The sequence below is a fragment of the Balaenoptera ricei genome, chromosome 14, assembly GCF_028023285.1.
Source record: "Balaenoptera ricei isolate mBalRic1 chromosome 14, mBalRic1.hap2, whole genome shotgun sequence".
NCBI lineage: Eukaryota > Metazoa > Chordata > Mammalia > Artiodactyla > Balaenopteridae > Balaenoptera > Balaenoptera ricei.
The window spans coordinates 70,370,156-70,390,033 of NC_082652.1; the positions used below are offsets into that span (position 1 = coordinate 70,370,156).

A 19,878-nucleotide genomic window follows, 5' to 3' on the forward strand; every position below is an offset into this window, starting at 1 on the left:
CAGGGCTTCTCCCATGAGGTCTTCCTGTCTGCTTCATTTAAACCTGCACATCCCCTTGTCATTCCATATCCCGCCCCCCCCTTTATTTTTCTCTATACCATTATCACAGTATAGCATATTATATTTTTTCCATATTTATTTGTTTATTGTTTCCCCCCCTTGTGTGAATGTTAAGCTGTTTTATTCTCTTCTAGGGGCAGCCTCACTTAATTCTGGTTCTTTCCAACATGAAGAGGTAGTCTGGGTGATGTATTAGTTCCCTAGGGATGGCTGCCATGACAAAGAACCACAAACTGGGTGACTTAAAACCATGGAAATGTATTGCCTCACAGTTCTGGGGGCTAGAAGCCCCAAATCTAGGTGTCAGCAGGGCCATGACCCCTCTGAAGCCTGTAAGGGAGGACCCTTCCTTGCCTCTTCCACCTTCTGGTGGTTTCCCAGCAAAACCTGGCATCCTGGGCTTGCAGCTGTATCGCTCCACTCTCTGCCTTCATTGTCACATGGACTTCTCCCTAGTGTGTCTGTGTCCCTCTGTGTCCTTTCCTCTTTTTATAAGGACACCAGTCACATTGGATTAAAGGCCGACATACTCCAGTGTGACCCATCTTATCTAATCACACTTGCAGTGAACCGATTTCCAAATAAAGTCACATTTTGGTACTGGGGGGATTAGGACTTCAACGTAACATTTTTTGAAGGGAACAGAATTCATCCCATAAAAGGTGATATCTCAGGATGTCCTTGTCCAGTGGCTGTTCTGTCCCATCAAGACAAAGACATGGGGCTGGAGACAAAAGCTTCCTTCTTGTCTTCACCATTTATTCTATAAGGATTTACAGGGCCAGGCATTTGCTATCACTGAGACAAAAAAGTGACAGGCAATCCCCTCCCCCAAGGAGTGCCCAGGCTCGTGATAGCACCGACTGAGCAGTGATCACACTGCCGGTGTTTTGGTCCTGTGCAAGCCCACACGTGAGAGGGGGCTCCTCCTCTCCATGGCCATCTGTCAGCAGCCACCTGCGGGCACCTCCCATAATATTTGCACCCCCAGCCTTGGCAGCTTTGCAGTGTGGGGAGGCATAGCATTTAGGATTTCATCCTTATGCTCTGGCTAAAAGTTTACGGTCTACTTTCTCCTTCAACATGTGTTACTCCATAAATTAGGCTGTAAAATTCTCACATACACAAAAATTTGGAGAACCCAGACAAAACTCTAATTTGAAAAGATGCATGCATGCCTATGTTCATAGCAGCACTATTTACAATAGCCAAGACATGGAAACAACCTAAACATCTATCGACAGATGAATGGATAAAGAAGATGTGGTACATATATACACAATGAATATTACTCAGCCATAAAAAAGAATGAAATAATGCCATTTGCAGCAGCATGGATGGACCTAGAGATATGATATCACTTACATGTGGAATCTAAAATATGACACAAATGAACATAACTATAAAACAGAAAAAGACAGACCTAGAGAACAGACTTGTGGTTGCCAAGGGGGAGAAGGTGGGGGAGGGAAGGATTGGGAAGCTGGAATTAGCAGATGCAAACTAGTATATATAGGATGGATAAACAACAAGGTCCTACTGTATAGCACAGGGAACTATATTCAATATCCTGTGATAAACCATAATGGAAAAGAATATGAAAAAGAATATATATATGTATAACTGAATCACTGTGCTATACAGCAGAAATTAAACACAACATTGTAAATCAACTATACTTCAATAAAAAAGTTTTTAAATATTTTTAAAGTTGAAGAAACATGACAGGGTCAGGTTCATCTTCCCCTTTTATAACATCCCCCCATCAATCAGCCCCTCCTCTTCTAAAGTTAATCAGTAGTTTGGATGGGAAAATTGCTGGCTGCTTGGCAATAATGATCAAACATAGTAATGCTCGTCTCCTTTGACCTAGAAATTCCACTTTAGGGATACACTTTCCTGATATGCTCATAGGTTCGTTCATGGCAGCATGATGTGAAATAACAAAAGACTGGAAACCACCTGAATGTCCAGCTGCAGGAGTCTCCTGCTGGCATGAAGCTCTAAGGTTTGTCCATGGAGATATCGGTCCAAGCCTGGGTGGTAGCCATCTCAGAGGTTACTTCGCCAGAACGTTTTCTGGTGAGGGGAGAGCATTGCACACATAAGAACAGTTGAGTTTGGGGTCAGAAAAGAGAGACAGGAGAGCTGGTTGTGGATGAGGGGAGAGTAGGTAGCTATGTGTCCTTGTGGGAGAAAAAGTCATGAGACACATGTCCAGGGGTGGCGGTTATGGAAGGGGACCCTGCCCACTGGGTGCTGGGCTGGGAGGAGAGATGATGTCATGGGGAGAGGGGGTCTGAAAGTGGACACAGGAACTGCCAGAGAGAAAACTTGATTTTTGAATTTTTTACTGCTGTAAGCCAAGTTGGCTTGGGTGACACCTCTTACAAGAAATGTAATTTCTCTGCTAATAAATGGAAAAGACCCTCTTCTTCCTGACAGTGCAGACCCCCATATTTAGCACCCATTTTGGAGAAAGCACATTCAGTCTGAGTGGTTCCCTCCCTAACCTGTTTACTGAACAGAAAGTTCTCTGGTTCTTGGCCCTAGACTTAGGATTTGATTTGCAGCATTTACAAAGAAGTGATTTGTTATTTTGTCTAATTGCTCTAAATCCTTATCTGGCTCTATTTTCCCCATCCCAGTTTCCCACAAATCACTCCGAGCTGCGTCCAGCTTCTCTCCCCCTGTCAGGTGCCAGACCCTGGCTTCCCAGGGCTGGAGGAAGACTCTGCAGTTAGCCCTTTGAAAAAAAGAGCTAGAGGGGCCACAGCCAGGTCCTGGGAGCCCGGGGCCTGCAGAGGAAAAGCAATGTGTCTGGGTTTGCAATGCAGGGATGCAGGGAGAGGTGTGTGCCTATGTGCACAGCAGAGCTTAGGAATTTCACGATTAGCAGCATGCTAAATTCACACACACACACACACACACACACACCCTGCGGCAGCCAACCATGCGCAGAGTATTCTGTAGGGAAACAGTGGTACTTCTCCTCCTGTCTCACTCAGACTGTAACTATAAACACAGAGAGTTGAAGGACTGAATCCATCACTCCAGGACTTCTTCCACGTGAATCGGGACCATTAAGCATTTATTCAAAGCCCGCCACGGGCATGGTGTTCATCCTGAGTACCTACCTACATTTTCACATGGGGATTCCCAACAAAATGGGGATTTTATTGTTTGCTTTTATTTTTTGATTGAACTCCTTAGTTCAGCAGTTTGAACTAAGTAGTTCAAAATTCTGCAACCTAAAAAAAAGTTCTAGAAAACACTGCTGCTCCAAAGTGGAACGTTAGAAAGAGCCCTGCATTTGGAGACAGACAGCTCCAGTTCTAATCCTGACCTTCCCGGCTGCCTGACCTTAGGGTCTAAGGGACTAAGTCACTCTCACCCTGAATGTCTTCATTTGTAAACTTTGTTTAATTATGTCTGCCCACGAGAAAATGGATAAATGAATTGTGGTACATTCAGACAATGTAATAGTGCCCAGCAAGGACAAAGAATGAACTCTCGGCATGTGTGCAGAACATGGAGGAATCACATCCACATTATGTCGAGTGGAAGATAGCAGGTTCCATTTATATGAAGTTCAAGAGCAGGCAAAACTAATGGGTGACGATAGAAATCAGAATAGTGGTTACTTCTGAGGGGGCCTTGACTGGGAAGGGGCATGAGAACCTTCAGGATTCTGGAAATGTTCCATATCTTGATCTGCTGGTTATACAGGAGCAAACGTGTAAACATTCACCACACCATGTGCTTCACAAATTTTACTGTATGAATGTTATATCTCAGTTACAAAAAAAAGAAAAACAATCCCTGTCAAATGCCTGTGGCTTTGGTGAGGACGAGTAAAACTGGACATACTTGTAAAACAGCAAACACGTACGAACGGTTACTGTTAAGTAATAATAATGTGTTAGAAAGATGCTAGATTCTCGAGAAAACCAGGCTGTTCTTGCAGACCAGAACTACCTTGACTTGGAATAGAAACAGAGTGTTTCTGGGAAGTTACATCATTTCACTGGAAGGATAGGATACGTGTTGGGTCTGCACTATTTCTGATGTTGAGTTATAGCACTTGCCATCTGTTGAGCACTAACCCTCTCCTGTAGCATCTCACTTAACTCCCCAGCAGTCAAGGCGAGGGCTGCCTCTGCTGCCCTCAGCTCTGACCTTACAAACGGTTTTGGAAGTCAGTCAAACACCCAGGCCCCAACTCTCAAAGCTGCCAAGGCTTGTCAGGCACCCACTGCCTGTCACGTACTGATGCACCTTCTTCTTGCTGAGGTCAACATTCCAAACGATTCCGTCACACGGTGTTATCCGTACCGCCAAGACTGCGCCCCTAGTGGGAAATGAGGCGAGGTGTCCGCTCATGAAGCGTGCCTAAGCAGGTTGTGCAGTTACTGAAATTCTAAGGCAATGCATTTCTATTGGAATCTGGTGACGTTTAGCAGATTTTCCTTTTTCTCAATTGGAAAATGGGACTTTTTGGTCTGCCTCAGAGCTCTCTGACCTCCTGCCCCCAAGACAGATTCCCAGTGGAGTCGAGTCCACTTCTCACTATGACCTGCCCCCGACACTCCTCTCCAAAGATACCCTTCCTTCTCCAGGTCACCTATAGTCCACACGACCTATAAGTCCAGCTCAAGTGCCAACTTCTCCTGGAAGCCTCCTTGATTGTCCCAGCCATAGTTCACCTTTTGCTTTGCCAAAAACCCAGAGCAGCAGTGGCGTGGCTCTGAAGCATGACTTAGCTGGTACCGCCCTCCTCCAACTCGCCAAAAGCTCCTCCAAGATCCTCCAATTAAACATAAGTGGGGGACTTCTCTGGTGGCGCACTGGTTAAGAATCCACCTGCCAATGCAAGGGACAAGGGTTCGAGCCCTGGTCCGGGAAGATCTCACATGCCGCGGAGCAACTAAGCCCGTGCGCCACAACTACTGAGCCTGCGTGCCTAGAGCCCGTGCTCCGCAACAAGAGAAGCCACCGCAATGAGAAGCCCTCACACTGCAATGAAAGAGTAGCCCCCGCTCACCGCAACTAGAGAAAGCCCACACACAGCAACGAAGACCCAACGCAGCCATACATAAATTTATTTAAAAAGAAAACATAAATGCAAGGTAAGTCCAAAAGGGAGGGGATATCTGTATGTGTATGGCTGATTCATTTTGTTGTGCAGTGGAGGCTAACACAACATTGTAAAGCAACCATACTCCCATAAAAATTAATTTTAAAAAACCCCATAAAATCTAAGCAGAGGCAGTGCACTGCTATTCAAATGCAGTTTCAAGACACACTTTCTAAGCCTGTCTTCCAGCCAGGGGCCTCCCATCAGTCCAAGCTGCACAGGCATTCTGGAGCCTTTAAGAAGGCTTAGCAGTAAATCTGTTCCACGTACTTGATTATATTTAACGCAGCACTGGATTATATGTTGCCTTGTAATGTTCACAATTATTTCTTGTGTCTGGGTCTTGACCGTCAACAAGACTATAAATTCCTCAAGGGAAGAAACAGTGTCAGTCTTATATTGTAGGCTTTGTAGAGTCTAGATACTAAACACTTTGAGATGCTCTGCTAAAAACATGCTTGACTTTGTAAATTCAGCAGATTAATTTTTTTTTCATATTATTTGTAGTAGCAACGCTGATAGTCATAATGAATAGTTGTGAGTGTTCTTATAATTTCATTTTTATTGATTTCTCCAGTTGTTAAACACAATTTATAAAAAGCCAATTGGAATTTAAACTACACGGCTGCTATTTTCCTAGGTAATATCGTGCATCTTTAAAAACTGTACTCAGCACGTTTTGTAGGCTGATGGAATAAACTGCTCAAAAACAATGCCGGCATCTGTAGCATGCGTATCAACCAACGTTTTAATTCCAATCACGCAACTCCCCAGCTTAGGTTAGTTATTTCTCATTCTGTTCAAATAGCCATTGCAGTTTACTTATACACTGGATAAACAGTGCCTCCCATGGGCTTCCTCAAGTTGACACTTGTGGGTTTGGTATTAACCCCTTTATATAGCACAGGCCCACAATCCTTTATTCCAAACTCTGGGGCCAAATATGTTTTGGAATTCTGAAGGTTTTAGATTTTAGAAATGTAGTAGATGCCTAAGCCGTAAATCTTATAATGCATTTAGCCAGAGCTGGGGTGGTGCTCAGTAGTCAAAATCATTCATAGTTCTGTAGTAAAACCTAGTGGGATAATCTTAAGTAGTTTCATACTTGTTCAGCTCAGATTTTGCTGCTAAATGAGGCTTAGCATCAGACTTTCTGGTCTCAGAGCTTTGTGGATATTTCAGTTGCAGAGGAGACTGGCGGGGTGGTCTCTCTCCTACAGTGTGCAAGGAGAAGGGTTGGCCGCTGGGTTTGTCAGAGATTCCAGACCCAGGGCACCACCAGCACCATGCATGTCTCATTCATTTGGGGATTACAGTTCAATTCAGCAAACATTTGTTAAGGGGTTTCCACGTGCCACTGTTCTAAGTGCTGTGAGAGATTTTCAGGGGAAAAATATAGGGCTCTGTATTAGTTTTCTCAGGCTGCCATAACAAAATACCACAGGCTGGGTGGCTTAAACAACAGACCTTTATTTCCTCACAGTTCTGGAGGCTGGAAGTCTAAGATCAAGGTGCCAACATGTTGGTTTCTGATGAGGACTCCCTTCCTGGCTTGAAGATGGTCACTTTCTTGCTATGTCCTCACGTGGCTGCTTCTTTGTGCACAACGAGAGGGCAATCCCTGTGTCTCTTCCTCCTCTTGTAAGTGCACCAGCCCTATCCGATTAGGGCTCCACCCTTATGACCTCATTAAACCTAATTACCTCCCTAAAGGCCCTATCTCCAAATACAGTCACACTGGGGGTTAAGGCTTCAACATATGAATTTTGGGGAGACACAGTTCAGTTCATACCTGGCTCTTTCCCTCAAACAGCTCATAGTCTAGTAGTGGACACAGGCCTATCACAGCTAAACTGCGCCCTGTGATAGAAAAGAGAAATAGAGAGCTGGGGGTGAGCAAGGAGTCAGGGCGCCGCCAGAGAGTCTGGGGGGACTACACAACAGATGTTGTTTGAGTTGAGCTCACGGTGAAGGAAAGGCTGGAATTCCAAGGGGCACGTGGACCCTCTGAGTCCAGGCAGAACAGTGGGGAAAAGTGCCTACGTGTGAGGAGGAAGGAGGGTGTCTGTTTGGGGGAACAGTAACTCTCAGTTCTGCATAGCTGGGTTCCTGGTGTTCACAGAATGTTATATAAAACAGCCAACCGTGGCCTCTGCGTATTAGCCCCTAGGTTATGTACTTCTTCACTGCAGGCGGAGACCTGTTAGTTCAAAAGCCTGCCAGTGCCAAACTTAAATTTTTACACATCCAATTATTTAAAAAATAGCCCAGACACACAAATGCTTAGCCATTTAGAGACTGCCTGCTTTGCAAACCCCATGAAACCTCACCAACAGCTATTACCTGTCGATGAGATAGGACCTTGTAGTCATAAGGCCCCAAATGCTAGGGCGCCCTGGGAGTTCTTGCACCCAGAGAATCCCCACCGTGCTGTTGAGTTGCATCACCTAGACATGTAAGCCCCTGCCCGGTCCCTCTCCCCACTGGGAGGTCCCTTGTCCTCCTGCCCTTCCGGACGCTGGCCCTTCATCTCTGCAAGACTCTGGATGGTCTCGTGCTGTGAGGAGTGACCTCTCCAGCAGCCCTGTCCAAGCACCACCCAACAGAAGCTGTGTGTGCTGTGGCCGCCTTGTGGTCCTTGATCAGCCCCAAACCCACTGAAGTCCTGCAGGGAGGCAGAGGGAAATCTGCCAACAAAGGAGCGCCCTTTACTCAGTGTCCAGAAGACACAAAGGGGCAAGATGCCTTTCCCTCAATCCCACTCTCTCCACATCACCCTGGCTAACCTGCTCCCAGCTCTGAGGAGTCTCTCCCCTGAAAGCATCTAGTGGCACAGCAAAAGCAGACAAGAGGGGACTTCCCTGGTGGTGCAATGGTTAAGAATACGCCTGCCAATGCAGGGGACACAGGTGCGAGCCCTGGTCCGGGAAGATCCCACATGCCGCGGAGCAGCTAAGCCCATGCGCCACGACTACTGAGCCTGAGCTCTAGAGCCCACGAACCACAACTACTGAGCCCGCGTGCCACAACTAATGAAGCCCGTGTGCCTAGAGCCCGTGTTCTGCAACAAAAGAAGTCACCGCAGTGAGAAGCCCACGCACCGTAAGGAAGAGTAGCCCCTGCTCACTGCAACTAGAGAAAGCCTGCGTGCAGCAATGAAGACCCAACGCAGCCATAAATAAATAAATAAATAAATAAATAAATAAATAAATAAATAAATAAATTTAATAAAAAAAAAAAAAAGCAGAAGAGAGCCATGGTCACCAGCCTTGGGTGCGTGGTCAGGATGGGAGTCTGTGAATTCTAGCTCCCCCAGAGGGGAGAGAGAGCACAAACACCTTACACGCCTTTGCCAGCTCCATGTCAATGTCTGTGCTTCTGGAAGCTAAAGCCATTTCCTGTCCGGAGCTGGGAGCTGTAGAAATGTCCGAGTCTTGCTACCTCCGATGGCTCATCTCCTGGCCCAGCACCCGCCGCTTCAGGTCTGGCTTGGCCTCTTCACGGTCACGGTTCTCTGCCTCCTGTCTGTCAGCTCCGCTGGCTGCTGGCCATTTCAGGGCTGTCCCTCTGGTCTTATGCCATTTTAGCCTTGCTTGGCCCTCTTAGGTCTGGGTGCTAAAGAATCAGAAGGAAGGCTCTATGGTCACCCTTTCACTCTGGCCACTTAGCCTTCCTCTTTTCCCCCAGAACAAATGAGGAAATATTTTCGGAGGGGTTGCTCTGGGCAGACCTTTTGCTGAAAGCTTGGATTCATCAGAGTTGTCTAACACTTGGTACCTGCTTTAAGCAACAGTGCCTAATTGGAGAGAAAACATACACACACCTGGAAAATATGCAAAAAAAACAAACAAACCCCAAAACACATAGTTTTAGCTGTGTGCTGCAGGTCAAATCATAAGTCATAACTTCTCTGGCCTTGTTTCCCTCTGTCTCTCAGATTCCAGCCATGGTTCTGTCCAGGGCACCAGGGTCTGCCTCAGGTGCAGGCCCTGCATCATTCTGCTTTATCGTCCCAGGGCTTTCTCACAACCTCTTTAGCCTCCCATCTATGGTGGGGAAGTCAATGCCGGTAGGGGCACCCCTCAACCAAAGAGGGTGGGAGTGATAAATGCCCCAGCCTCCACCTTGAGCAGTATATACCTGTGAGGCCTACACATTTCTTCAGAAGGCTCCCGAGTGGATTAAGACCCAGTTGCCTACTGTGATAACCACCCTGTAACACGTTCTTCTACTGGTTCCTCCCCTGCTACTCTGCCCACCCCATTCTTCTGCTTCCTGGGTCACCTACCAAAGAACCTAATTGTATCCAAGTCCTTCTCATGGGTTCTGCTTGCGAGGCCACCAAACCCCAGACACTTTCTCGTCTATAAGGTGAAGGATTTGGACTAGACACCCTCTCAGGTCCCTTCTGGCTCAAGAAGTCCCTCAGTTTTTAGACAAGAGAATTATAGCCCAGAAAGTCCTGCCAAGATCACACAGCTGATTAATGGCACATTCGGGCAAAGACTTAGCATGAAATTGTCTTGTTTTATCAGTTTTCCCAGAACCATATCTACAAAGTCATTTCAGATAAAAGTCCCACATCACAATACTTGGAAGCACTAAGATAATAACCCTCAGCCTCTATCCAAAACACACATCTTAGAACTTTAGAGAAAAGAATTGACATCTGGAGGAATTTTGGCTCTCAGAGCCCAAGATCCAGCCAACAGCTTCACAGGAGACATGAACAGAATCACATCTTTTACTGTGACCTGTACTAAGTGTGATAAAATACCCTTTCCAGTTACCTTGGGGGCTTCTCTATATAGGAAACTATTCTTTTTATTAGATGCAACTCTCATCTATATTCTGAGAAGCTGTTTGACCAGTTTATATAAGGTAATCAAAATATCAGAAGGATGGTTTATAGTAGGAAAAATATTCATGCCCTTGTGTAATTTATGGAATGTGTATGCATAAATGTACTTGATGGATTTGCACCAAAATGCTATGTTAGCAAATATAAAGTTTTGGATAGAGACCACAAAGTGATGGAAATGGAGTGAAAATAGTCTCATGCTATATATTGCCTGAACTGCAAGCCTGAAAAAAAGGGCATATTGGTGACTAAGGGTGCTTTGATAACAAACTGGAGTTTGGTAAGAAATTATGATGTTATATAATGGAAAAAGTGCTGAACCAAGAGATAGGAGATTTATTTGGACTTCTGGCTCTTCATTTGCAAAGTAAACTAATTAAAGTATTTGTGGTGGGTTTTTAAGCTTTAAAAGTCTGTAATTCATTGATTTTTGCCTGTTGTGGGGAGGCAGTAAAGCAGAGAGCCTGAAAGCCATGGGCTCTGCGATGAGACGGGCTTCCAATGCCAGCACCATCACTCACTGACTGGGGTTTTTCCAACACCAGCCACCAGTTCTGTGATTCTCCAGACACCAACATTCAACCATTCAATTCAGTTCTGACGCTAACGACCTGGAGTTACCACAGACCCCACAGATTAAAGGCTCTGTCCCACAAGACTGCTCCCCCAGTTCAGAGGCCAGCCACAAGTCTTGGGCCACCTGTACTTCTGACCAACTGGCTATAAAACAGGAGATCCTACGACCCCTTCCTCAGGTTCAGTAATTTGCTAGAACTGCTCACAGAACTCAGGAACACTCTTTACTTACATTTACTGGTTTATTAGAAAGGAAACAACTCAGGAACAGCCAAATAGAAGAGATACACAGGGCAAGGTATGGGGGAGGGGGAACTTCCACGCCCTCTCTGAGTGCGCCCCCCTCCCAGCTCCTCCGTCTGTTCACCAGCCAGAGATCTCCGAACATCAAACACCTGTTCTGCAGCTCAGTCTCTAGCCTCCCCTTTCTCTGGAACCTCTCCCCTTTCTGAGTGGGGCTAAAAGTTCCAATTCTCTAATCACTTGGTTTTTCAGGTGACCAGCCCTAACCTGAGGCTTCTAGGGGCCGCATCCTAAGTCACCTTATTAGCATAAATTCAGGTGTGATCAAAAGGGACTCTTTGTGGAGAACAAAAGGCATTCCTATCACTCAGGAAATCCCAAGGACTTTAGGGGCTCTGTGCCAGGAACTGGGAACAAAGACCAAATATTTATTCTAACCATGCAGCCTTGGCAAGTTTTCTTAACCTGCCATGTCTCAGTTTCCTCAGCTGTAAAATGGGCCTGAAAATAATAGTACTTCCCTCAAAAAGATGTCATGAGGATTAAATGAGTAAACACACGTAAAGAGCAGTAGGGTAGTAGCTGGTATTCGGTTAGCCCTATGTAAAGTTATTTAATCTTTTTAATTAGAACTGAAAGATAGAGGGGAAGGTCAACCTGAAAAAGGAAAAAGTCAGAATGACTCAGGAAATGAAGTGCTGTTTATAAATGTATAAAGTAATTCAAATTAACTGTTAACAAAGTGTTGCCAGATAGCAGCTTTGCCAGGTCTTCATTAAGAGCTAAGTTGAGTCACCAGTAGTTAGCACTCTGGTAACTTATATGCAAATAGAAGGTGATAAAGTTAGTGAAAATACTTTGTCCTCTGAAGTATTAAACATGGCTTCTCACTATCTTGTTTATAACAGGCAGGTAGGGCCTGCCAGGGACAAGACAATTACGCCTACATTTTTTCAATTGTGGTTAGAGGGTGGACATTCACCTGTGGGTTACATTAAATGAAGTATAATGCACGGATTGAAGGAAGTGATGGTCCCATTGTATTCTGCTCTGCAGACCTCTTCTGGACTGTTTTTATCTAATTCTGAGCATCTTGTTTCAATACAAACCTAGAAAAACGAGGTGAGACCACTAGAGGGCAAGCTGATGATGAAGGGTCTGGAGTAGATGGACAAATTAGAGGTGTTTACCTGTAGAATAAATGGTAAGGCACATGACAGTAGTCTCCAAACATTAGATTTAGTCTGGAAACCTCCAGAAACCAGCACAATGACCAATGGTAGCTATTTTGTGAAGGTTGTTTTTTTTTAACTCTTAATGAAAGTACAACACACATACAGAAAAGTACATAAATCTTAAATGTATAGCTTGAAGAATTTTCTCAAGATGAACACACTGAATAACCACCACACAAATCAAGAAACAGAACACTAATACCAAGTCCCCCTTCCACTTATCCTCTCCAAAAGGGTAATTACCTAATTTCTAACACCAAAAATTAGTTTTGCCTGCTTCTGAGCTTTTCATAAGTGGAACTACACAGCACATGTTACTCTACGTCTGACTTATTTCGCTCATCATTGTGGCTATGAGGCTCGTCCATACTGTTGCACGTAGCCAAGTTCGTTCATATACATCGGGTATAGTATTGATATTTTTCCATTCTTCTCTGGATGGGCATTTGGACTAGTTCTAATTTAGGTCTTTTACAAATAGTGCCGCTGTGAACAATCTTATATATGTCATTTTCTGCATATATGTATGCATTTCTGTTGGGTAAATACCTAGGCGTGGAATTTCTGGATCACAGTGTATGTATATTTTCAGCTTTAGCAGCCCAAAGTGATTGCTTACATTTATATTCTTACCATCAGTGTATGAGAGTTCCAGTTGCTCCACATTCTCACTGATGCTTGCCTGTCTTTTTCATTTTACCCACTTTGGTGAGTGTGTAGAGTTATTGCATGTGTTAAGGCCCAAGGCAGGCCATCCCAACATATGACTTAATGGTATATTGATTGTTTTGAGTTACAGTTAGTTAAGAAATGGCTGATGCAAGAGGGACATTTTGACCTGAGGCAGGAGATAGCTGGACCCCAGGCTGAGCAGCTGGAACTTGTCTCCTGTTGACACTTCAAGATGAAGACAACAGCAGGAGCAGAACTCTGACTGAGTAAAAGATAAGGAGACCACATTGTTCTTGGGTCAAGAAGACCTCCCAGACCACATATACGCAGAAAAGATCCTCAGGAGTCAGGGAAGGGAAGGGATGCCAGCCCATAATATGTCCTGCCAACCTCCTAGAAACCCTTGCACTGGAATCCATCTTGGCTAAAAGATATGCACGGACATTAGAGAGGGCCCTGAGTCAGACCAAATATGGGCATGGAGCAAGATGATTGGCCAGAGGGAACCCAGAAAACTGCCCCAACATAAGCAATTTAAGCCACCCCAAAAGCACATGACTCACTCCAAGCCCACCTGTGTGTTCTTCCACACGTACTTTGCTTCTAATAAACACTTAACCCGCTTCACTGCCTCTGTCTCTTTACCAAATTCTTTCTTCAAAGAAGTCGAGGAGAGAGGTCCTGCTTCAAGCCTGCTGGCCCTCGTGGTCCAGTGGTTAGGATTCCACACTCTTATCACTGTGGCCTGGGTTCAATTCCCAGTCAGGTAACTAAGATTCTGCTTCAAGCCACTGCACCCCATGGCCCCGAAGATTGAACCCACATCTCTGTCCCCCTGAAAGTAGGAAATAAATCTCTCATGTGAAAGGTGTGTAAGTGAGCAGGACCCTATGGGGCTTTCCTGGGACAGACCCCTATCCCCATATCCTCTGCCTGCCTCTTCTTTGTAGAAAAGCTGTAGTCTCCCAGGCCTCCCCTGAGTCACAAAAGCCTGGCTCAAGAATTAATGATTGAAAGAATGTGAACACATAGTGACAAAAACAGCAGTTGGGCCAGGAGAACTGTCATTTTATAGATGCTAAAACCCCCACCAAATGGAAGAAGTTAACTACTTGATGACCATGAGCATGTTGTCCCCAGAGCTACTGGAGTCTGAGGATTGACAACGTTAACCCTTGTGACATGGCCCTGTTACCTCATCATCAGAGAACTGTGCATGAGTATGTCACACACCCCGCAACTCCCTTCCCTCACCTTGCCTTTAAAAATGCTTCCCTGAAGCCTATCGGGGAGTGTGGGTCTTTTGAGCATGAGCCACCCCATTCTGCTTGCATGGCCCGGCGATAAACCTTTCTCTGCTCCAAACTCCAACATTCCGGTTTGTTTGGCCTCACTGTGCATCAGGCACATGAACTTGGGTTCGACAACAGGTGTACTCCTGGCATCTGGAGGTAAAAGGACACCCTATCACCAGAGATAGAGCATTCAGGCCAAGAAGCCTGTACAAACAAAACTTGTTACTTCTTGAATTTACTACCGCAATCCCAAACTCTGTTTAGTTAGATTCTTCACAAATTAAGCACCCAAAGCCTAAGTTTCCTTGTCCTGTCAATTTCTCACAAATTTATTGTTTTTATCTAAAAGATATGAAAGCTGCCTGCTTTGGCCACTTCTTAGTTTCCATTTCTATGAGACTTCTGTGTGCACGAATTAAAATTGGTTTGTTTTTCTTCTGTTAATCTGTCTTGTGTCAATTTTATTATTAGTCCAGCCACAAGAACTCAAGATGGAGGGCTTCCCTGGTGGCGCAGTGGTTGAGAATCTGCCTGCTAATGCAGGGGACACGGGTTCGAGCCCTGGTCTGGGAAGATCCCACATGCCGCGGAGCGGCTGGGCCCGTGAGCCACAACTGCTGAGCCTGCGCGTCTGGAGCCTGTGCCCCGCAACGGGAGGGGCCGCGATGGTGAAAGGCCCGCGCAACGCGATGAAGAGCGGTCCCCGCACCGCGATGAAGAGTGGCCCCCACTTGCCGTAACTGGAGAAAGCCCTCGCACGAACCGAAGACCCAACACAGCCAAAAATAAATAAATAAATAAATTTAAAAAAAAAAAAAAAAAAAAAAAAAAAAAAGATACTTTAAAAAAAAAAAAAAAAAAAAAAAAAAGAACTCAAGATGGATAAAGGGGGAAATATCCCCCTTCCTGACACACAGTAGTTTTAATTTCATTTCCATGATGAGTAATAATTTTGAGCATCTCTTCCTCTGTTCATTGGCCATCTTCCTATCCTCCTTTGCAAAGTGTCTGCACAAGTCTTTCGTACATTTTTCTACTGGGTTATCTTTTTCTTATCGATTTCCCTGCACTAGGTGAATGGACTCGATAATAATGCCCATGTATGTATAACATTTTATAGTAAATCAAGTCATTTACACATACTTGACTTCATTTGACCCTTTATACCACCTGGAAAAATAACACTGATGTCTCTGCTCATATTCTTAAATTCCTCTTTTTAGTTTTAAGCATGGCTTCCCAGGGGTTGCCCTGGGTCACCGCAGTGGTCAGTGAGTGATCGAGCTAGTAAGGCTTCCACCTTCTGCTGATGGATCTGTGTGAGGGGTGGGGAACACATTCAAAGTTTAGGCCATTAGCAAATCCGCCCCAGCTTTTACTTTTCGTACGTGCAAGGCCTCACGTGTGGCCAAGGATCAGTTGACTATGAGGGCCTGCTAGGTTTCTCATAAGCAGGCATGTAGTTTTTTGTCTAAGCAGCTTCCATATCACCAAGAATATGTGGGAGCTTATCAAAGCCCATAATAGCTGTCATGTTCCCCAAATCTTCCTGTGAAATTTCTGGCTGGTCTGTCTGTTGCTTGTTCCAACCAGTATCACAGTCTCAGGCTAGCTGTGATGTTGGCATTCCCTGATTTATTGCCACCAAGATTGGTCTTGTTTTGACAATGTCCCAAGCATGGATTTTTCCAAATTTGCTGTCAATCAAGTCAACCCCCTCTGGCAGTGAGGCTGCAGGTAGGTCCTTACAACCTACTCTGCCCTGATAGAACCACTGCTCCATGCAGCTGAGGGGGATCTGGAAGCAGCTCCAGGCCAAAATGCCATAGACTCCCACCATTCTCACCAAGGTTTAGTGGATTTTCTTGAATAAATGCAACACTGTAAAGTTGACAGCATCCCTGACCTAATTTATAAACCCAATGCAATCTGAATGAAAATATTACTGGGATAATCAAATGATACTAGTATTGATCTGGGGGAAAAAAAAAAACCCGATATGATAGCTCTGAAAAAAAAACTGTAAAAGGAGACCAAAATGGTGAAATCAGCCCTACCAGACAACAAAACGTCAGGAATCCAGACCATTGCTCTGCCATCAGAAGGGCAGAAAAACTAGAAAAAAAATGTTTGCATCCATATGATGAAAGGCTAGTTTCCTTTACATAAAAATAAGAAAAAGGTAAACAGCATAATTTAACAATAAGTGATTTTTACTTTTGTTTTTAAACATTGCTTCAATCATCAAAGTACAATGCTCTCTGGTAGAGAGTTATTCTGAGTTGGGGGCAGGGAAAGACACTGGATGGAGAGGCCATACTTTCCAGTTATTTTCTGGTCACAGAGTAGCAAAATAACCCCAAATTCCAAGTAGAATGAAAGGGGCACATTACTACAGACTCTTTAGAAGTTAAAATAATTATAAGGAAATTTTATGAACTACTTTATGTGTTTAAATTAGACAACTTAGATGAAGTGGACAAATTTGTAGAAAAACACAAATTACCAAAACTGACTCAAGAAGAAACAGAACATCTGATTAGACCTAAGTCAGTAAAAAAATATTAAATTAGCAATAAAAAATAATCTTTCCACAGAGAAAGCCCAGGTGGCATCCCTGGTGAATTCTATCAAACATTTGAGGAAGAAATAATAGCAATCCTTCGCAAATCTTTCAGAAAATAAAGGAAGAGGGAATACTCTCCAACTCATTTTATATGGCCGATAATATCTTGATACCAGACCCAGACAACATCACAAGAGACCTAGATGGAAGATACACAACAGACCAAGATCAACACAGTGACAAAAAAAAAAAAAAAAAAATTAACAAATGAAATGCAGCAACTTAATAAAAAAAAAAAACCATAAACCATGACCAAGTGGCATTTATCCCAGATATGCAACGTTAGTTAATATCTGAAAATAAATTAATGTAATACACCATATTAATAGAACAAAAGAACAAAAATCACATGTTCAACTCAACAGGCACAGAAAAAGCATTTGATAAGCTCCAACACCTCTTTATATACAGACTCTCAATAAAACAGGAAGAAAAGGGAACATCCTCACCGTGGTAAAGGGCATCTATGAAAAACCTACAGATAACATCATACTTAATGGTTAAAGAATGAGCGTTTTCCCTTAAAACTGGGAACAAGTCAAGAATGTCTATGCTTTCTACTTCTATTCAATATCATACTTGATATTGCACTAACCAGTGCAGTTAAGGCAAGAAAAAGAAACAACAGGCATCCAAATTGGAAAGAAATAAACTGTCTTTATTTGCAAATGACATGATCCTGAATGTAGGAAATCCTACACAATCTCAAAAAAAAAAAAAAAAAAAAAAAAACCCTACAAGAACTAATAAATGAGTTTAGCAAGGTCATAGGATATGAATTCAATATACAAAAATCAGTCACATTGCTATACATTAACAATGAAAAATCCAAAAATGAATTTGAGAAAACAATTCTGTTCGTAATAGCATTGAAAAGAAATACTTAGGAATAAGTTGAACAAAAGAAGCACAAGTCCTGCACACTGAAAACCATAAAACATTGCTTAAAAATTTAAACATGACCTCAGTGGATGGGGAGATAGATCTTCTTCATGGGTTAGAAAACTCATTATTGTTAAGATGGCAGTTCTCCCCAAATTGATCTATAGATTCAATGCAATCTCTATCAAAATCTCAGTAGGCATCTTTGTAGAAATTGACAAGACGATCCTAACAATTATATGGAAATTTAAAGAAACTAGAATAGACAAAACAATTTTGGGCGGAAAAAAAGAGAACAACATTGGATGCCTTACACTACCGATTTCAAGTCTTATTAAAGGCTACAGTGATCATCACTACAGTTTTGTGTTGGTGTAAGGACAGACAAATTAATGGAACAGAGTAGCATGTCTGGAAATGAACCCTTATATTAACGGTCAGTTGATTTTCAACAAAACTTCAACGATAGTCTTCTTTTTTCTTTTTTTTGTGGCCAAGACTCCCACTCCCACTTTTGGATTAGAAATTAATGTTGAGGGGGAGGAGAGAAGATGGCGGAAGAGTAAGACGCGGAGATCACCTTCCTTCCCACAGATACAGTAGAAATACATCTACACGTGGAACTGCTCCTACAGAACACCCACTGAACGCTGGCAGAAAACGTCAGACCTCCCAAAAGGCAAGAAACTCCCCCCGTACTTGGGTAGGGCAAAAGAAAAAAGAAATAACAGAGACAAAAGAATAGGGACGGCACCTGCACCAGTGGGAGGGAGCTGTGAAGGAGGAAAGATTTCCACGCACTAGGAGCCCCTTCGCGGGCAGAGAGTGCGGGTGGCAGAGGGGGGAAGCTTCGGAGCCACGGAGGAGAGCGCAGCCACAGGGGTGCGGAGGGCAAAGCGGAGAGATTCCCGCACTTCCCGCACGGAGGCTCGGCGCCGAGCAGCACTCACCAGCCCGAGAGGCTTGTCTGCTCAGCCGCCGGGGCGGGCGGGGCTGGGAGCGGAGGCTTGGGCTTCGGTCGGATCGCAGGGAGAGGACTGGGGTTGGCGGCGTGAACACAGCCTGAAGGGGTTAGCGCACCACAGCTGGCTGGGAGGGAGACCGGGAAAAAGTCTGCAGCTGCCGAAGAGGCAAGAGACTTTTTCTTGCCTCTTTGTTTCGCGGCGCGCAAGGAGAGGGGATTCAGAGCGCCGCCTAAACGAACTCCAGAGAAGGGCGCGAGCCGCGGCTATCAGCGCGGACCCCAGAGACGGGCGTGAGACGCTGGGGCTGCTGCTGCCGCCTCCAAGAAGCCTGTGTGCGAGCACAGGTCACTCTCCACACCGCCCCTCCCGGGAGCCCGTGCAGCCCGCCACTGCCAGGGTCCCGTGATCCAGGGACAACATCCCCCGGGAGAACGCACTGTGCGCCTCAGGCTGCTGCAACGTCACGCCAGCCTCTGACGCCGCAGGCTCGCCCCGCCTCCTCTGTACCCCTCCCTCCCCGCGGCCTGGGTGAGCCAGAGTCCCCGAAGCAGCTGCTCCTTTAACCCCGTCCTGTCTGGGCGGGGAACAGACGCCCTCAGGCGACCTACACGCAGAGGCGGGTCCAAATCCAAAGCTGATCCCCAGGAGCTGTGCGAACAGAGAAGAGGAGGGGAAATCTGTCCCAGTAGCCTCAGAAGAAGCGGATTAAAACTCCACAAACAACTTGATGTGCCTGCATCTGTTGAATACCTGAATAGACAACGAATCATCCCAAATTCAGGAGGTGGACTTTGGGAGCAGGATATATTAATTTTTCCCCTTTTCCTTTTTTTTTTGTGAGTGTATATGTATATGCTTCTGGGGGAGATTTTGTCTGTATAGCTTTGCTTTACAATAGCTTTATTTTACTTCACTATATTATAGCTTCTTTCTTTCTTTTCTTTCTTTCTTTCTTTCTTTCTTTCCATCCTTCCTTCCTTCCTTCCTTCCTCCTTCCTTCCTTCCTTCCTTCCTTTCTTTCTTTCTTTCTATTTTTTCTCCCTTTTACTCTGAGCCGTGTGGACGAAAGGCTCTTGGTGCTTCAGCCAGGCATCAGGGCCGTACCTCGGAGGTGGGAGAGCCAACTTCAGGACACTGGTCCACAAGAGACCTCCCAGCTCCACGTAATACCAAACGGCAAAAATCTCTCAGAGATCTCCATCTCAACATCAAGACCCAGCATCACTCAATGACCAGCAAGCTACAGTGCTGAACACCCTATGCCAAACAACTAGCAAGACAGGAACACAGCCTCATCCATTAGCAGAGAGGCTGCCTAAAATCATA

The 19,878-nt window shown here is 44.8% G+C and overlaps 1 protein-coding gene across 1 annotated transcript in view; it reads right to left on the reverse strand.

Moving 5' to 3' along the window:
* Positions 1-8,793: 8,793 nt before the first annotated feature.
* CFAP53 (cilia and flagella associated protein 53) overlaps positions 8,794-19,878 on the reverse strand; it is a 73,018-nt gene continuing 61,933 nt past the window's right edge. The window contains exon 8 of the mRNA XM_059894942.1: positions 8,794-8,812. Coding sequence (XP_059750925.1) covers positions 8,800-8,812 — 13 coding nt within the window. The 3' untranslated portion in view covers positions 8,794-8,799. The remainder of the gene's footprint in view (positions 8,813-19,878) is intronic.